General features: G+C 40.7%; 1 protein-coding gene across 1 annotated transcript in view; it reads left to right on the forward strand.

Annotated features, from left to right (window-relative positions):
- LOC101864470 (neuroblastoma-amplified sequence) overlaps window positions 1–2,801 on the forward strand; it is a gene marked incomplete in the record, with an annotated part of 104,153 nt that overhangs the window by 66,400 nt on the left and 34,952 nt on the right. Inside the window, 1 exon segment of the mRNA XM_013085297.2 lies at window positions 135–252. Coding sequence (XP_012940751.1) covers window positions 135–252 — 118 coding nt within the window.

Below are 2,801 nucleotides of genomic sequence, written 5' to 3' on the forward strand. Positions count from 1 at the left end.
TCTTTCTTTTTTGTGTTTGTTACTCTCTTGTAACACCTCTAATCTTCGGCACTTATACGACCTTATTGTGTTGCAAGTGCCGTAAAATACTTACTGAAACAACAAAACTTAACCCTTTACACCCCCCCAAGCCTTGGACTATGAGTTTGCCTACCAGTGCTGTGAGCGACTCATTAACCTGTGCCATAGCCCGGCCTGGAGTGTGTGTGTCAAGCTGGCTGAGCTGGAGGGCTTCCGGAACATCGACGCTAAGTCAGTGGTCAACTGCTCTACTGCTTCTTACACTTGTCCGTTAACGGGAGGAGTTACCCTTGAGAATCATTTTCTACGTTTGTAGCCCGAGATCAAATCTAAGTACACATATAAGTCAGACATAGTAAAATCTCTTGATACACAATTTTATTTTGGCATAGCAACAGCGGTTGCTGTGGAGCGGTTGCTGTGGAAATGGCCGCCATTTTGAAAATAAACAATGAATTTCAAATCTCTAAGGCTTTCTTATTTACTGACCAAATTTGGTGAGAGTATACCTGAACCAGACCCTATCAAAGTAACTGCAAGCTTTTTTCAATAAGTGCAAAAGAAGAAGAAAATATGAGAATTTTCCCAAAGTATAAAAGAACTTTCTAAATTTAGGTTGCTTAATCGCTTGTCGATTGAAAAGTGTTGTTTGTTTTCCCAAATATCTCTCTGTTACATTGATGACAGCCTTGCCATCTATGTTTCCTGAAAGTGTCATCTCAAAAGGATGAAAACTAAGGAAAGAGTTGGGAAAAAAACTGCAAAAAAATTACATATTTCGGAAAACAACAATTATTGTGAAAATTCACTATATTGACCCATCCTCATGTTTTCAAAGGCAATTTACAAGGAGAATAAAGACTTTCTCAATTGTCTCCATGCTATTTTTAGCCTAAAAACAGGTTGATCTTCAACAATCAGCCGACATAAAATTTGCATAGCCTGACCCAAAATCTGCAAAATCAAGGGTCACTCCTCCCTTAACAACTGAACTGTTATGATGCATCTGTTGGTGGTTGGTGGGTCCTGTGGTGTGGTCTACTCCTTCTTTCCTTTACACATCTGTCATCTTTGTCTCTCCTCTCTGTGGGTGGTTGGCGGGTCCTGTGGTGTGATTTACTCCTTCCTTTACACATCTGTCATCTTTATCTCTCCTCTCTCTTTTCTTTGTATGTCACTCTCTTGTATCACCCCAAACCTTCGGCACTTAAATAATAATAATAATAATAATAATGATAATAATGAAGATCATTTCTATAGCGCCCACTCCCGTGTAAACACAGCTCTAGGCGCTTTACATAAATGCATGTACGAACAATATTCACGCACGCTACACACATGCACAATACACACACTCATACACACACACACAAACACACACACATATACACATACACACACAAATACACACATACACACTCACGAACACATAACACACACATGTGCACACACATGTATGCCAAACACACTCGCACACACACACACACATCTACTTGCTTATCACACGCACACGCTTACACATCGTCACGAAATGAGCATAAAATAATCTACACGCTGCAATTCACAAAATACATAAATGGATACATAGTCATTTACATAACATTGTACTGAACATGAATCTACTGACTTAAAAAGGATGTCATTAAATGACCTATTTGTGTTGCAAGTGGTGTAGAACTCTGACTAAATCTGAAAACGTTTGCTTCCCGGGAAGCCGAGAATCTTTCTTAGTGTTCTCAGGTCTGCTGGGGGAATAATCTAGATTGTGAAGGGCATAGAGCTTGCTGTTGAGCACAGATTGTGAAGGGCATAGAGCTTGCTGTTGAGCACAGATTGTGAAGGGCATAGAGCTTGCTGTTGAGCACAGATTGTGAAGGGCGTAGAGCTTGCTGTTGAGCACAGATTGTGAAGGGCGTAGAGCTTGCTGTTGAGCACAGATTGTGAAGGGCGTAGAGCTTGCTGTTGAGCACAGATTGTGAAGGGCATAGAGCTTGCTGTTGAGCACAGATTGTGAAGGGCATAGAGCTTGCTGTTGAGCACAGATTGTGAAGGGCACAGAGCTTGCTGTTGAGCACAGATTGTGAAGGGCGTAGAGCTTGCTGTTGAGCACAGATTGTGAAGGGCGTAGAGCTTGCTGTTGAGCACAGATTGTGAAGGGCATAGAGCTTGCTGTTGAGCTCAGATTGTGAAGGGCATAGAGCTTGCTGTTGAGCACAGATTGTGAAGGGCATAGAGCTTGCTGTTGAGCACAGATTGTGAAGGGCATAGAGCTTGCTGTTGAGCACAGATATTTGTAGTACAAATGTTATTTATTATTATTATTGATTTATCTGATTTTTTCATGTGTGGGAGGTAAGAAAATTATGCTTAGGTTGCTGATAATTTTTTAGGTAACTGCACAAGGACAAACTACTAAATCTAATCTTCGGCACTTACATAACCTTATTGTGGTGCAAGTGCCGTAAAACTCTTACTAAAACTAAACTAACTACTCTCACTATAATAATAATAATAATAATAATTGCATTTATATAGCGCATATCCATGCTCAAGAGCTTGCTCTATGCGCTTTACAAATATTATTACCCCAGCAGACCCTCTGAGAACACTCGGAAACATTCTCAGCTTCCGCGGAAGCATACAGTGCAAGCTGCGGATTTCATGCGCTCAAACACTATCAAACTGACAAGATCTTTCACTGTCTATAACTGGATACCCATTTCCACCTATCATGTTTGTATTGTAGCGTGACGGGCATGTGATGAATCCTTTTTTTCTTC

This window comes from Aplysia californica, unplaced genomic scaffold (genome assembly GCF_000002075.1).
Source record: "Aplysia californica isolate F4 #8 unplaced genomic scaffold, AplCal3.0 scaffold00364, whole genome shotgun sequence".
In the NCBI taxonomy this organism is placed as follows: domain Eukaryota; kingdom Metazoa; phylum Mollusca; class Gastropoda; order Aplysiida; family Aplysiidae; genus Aplysia; species Aplysia californica.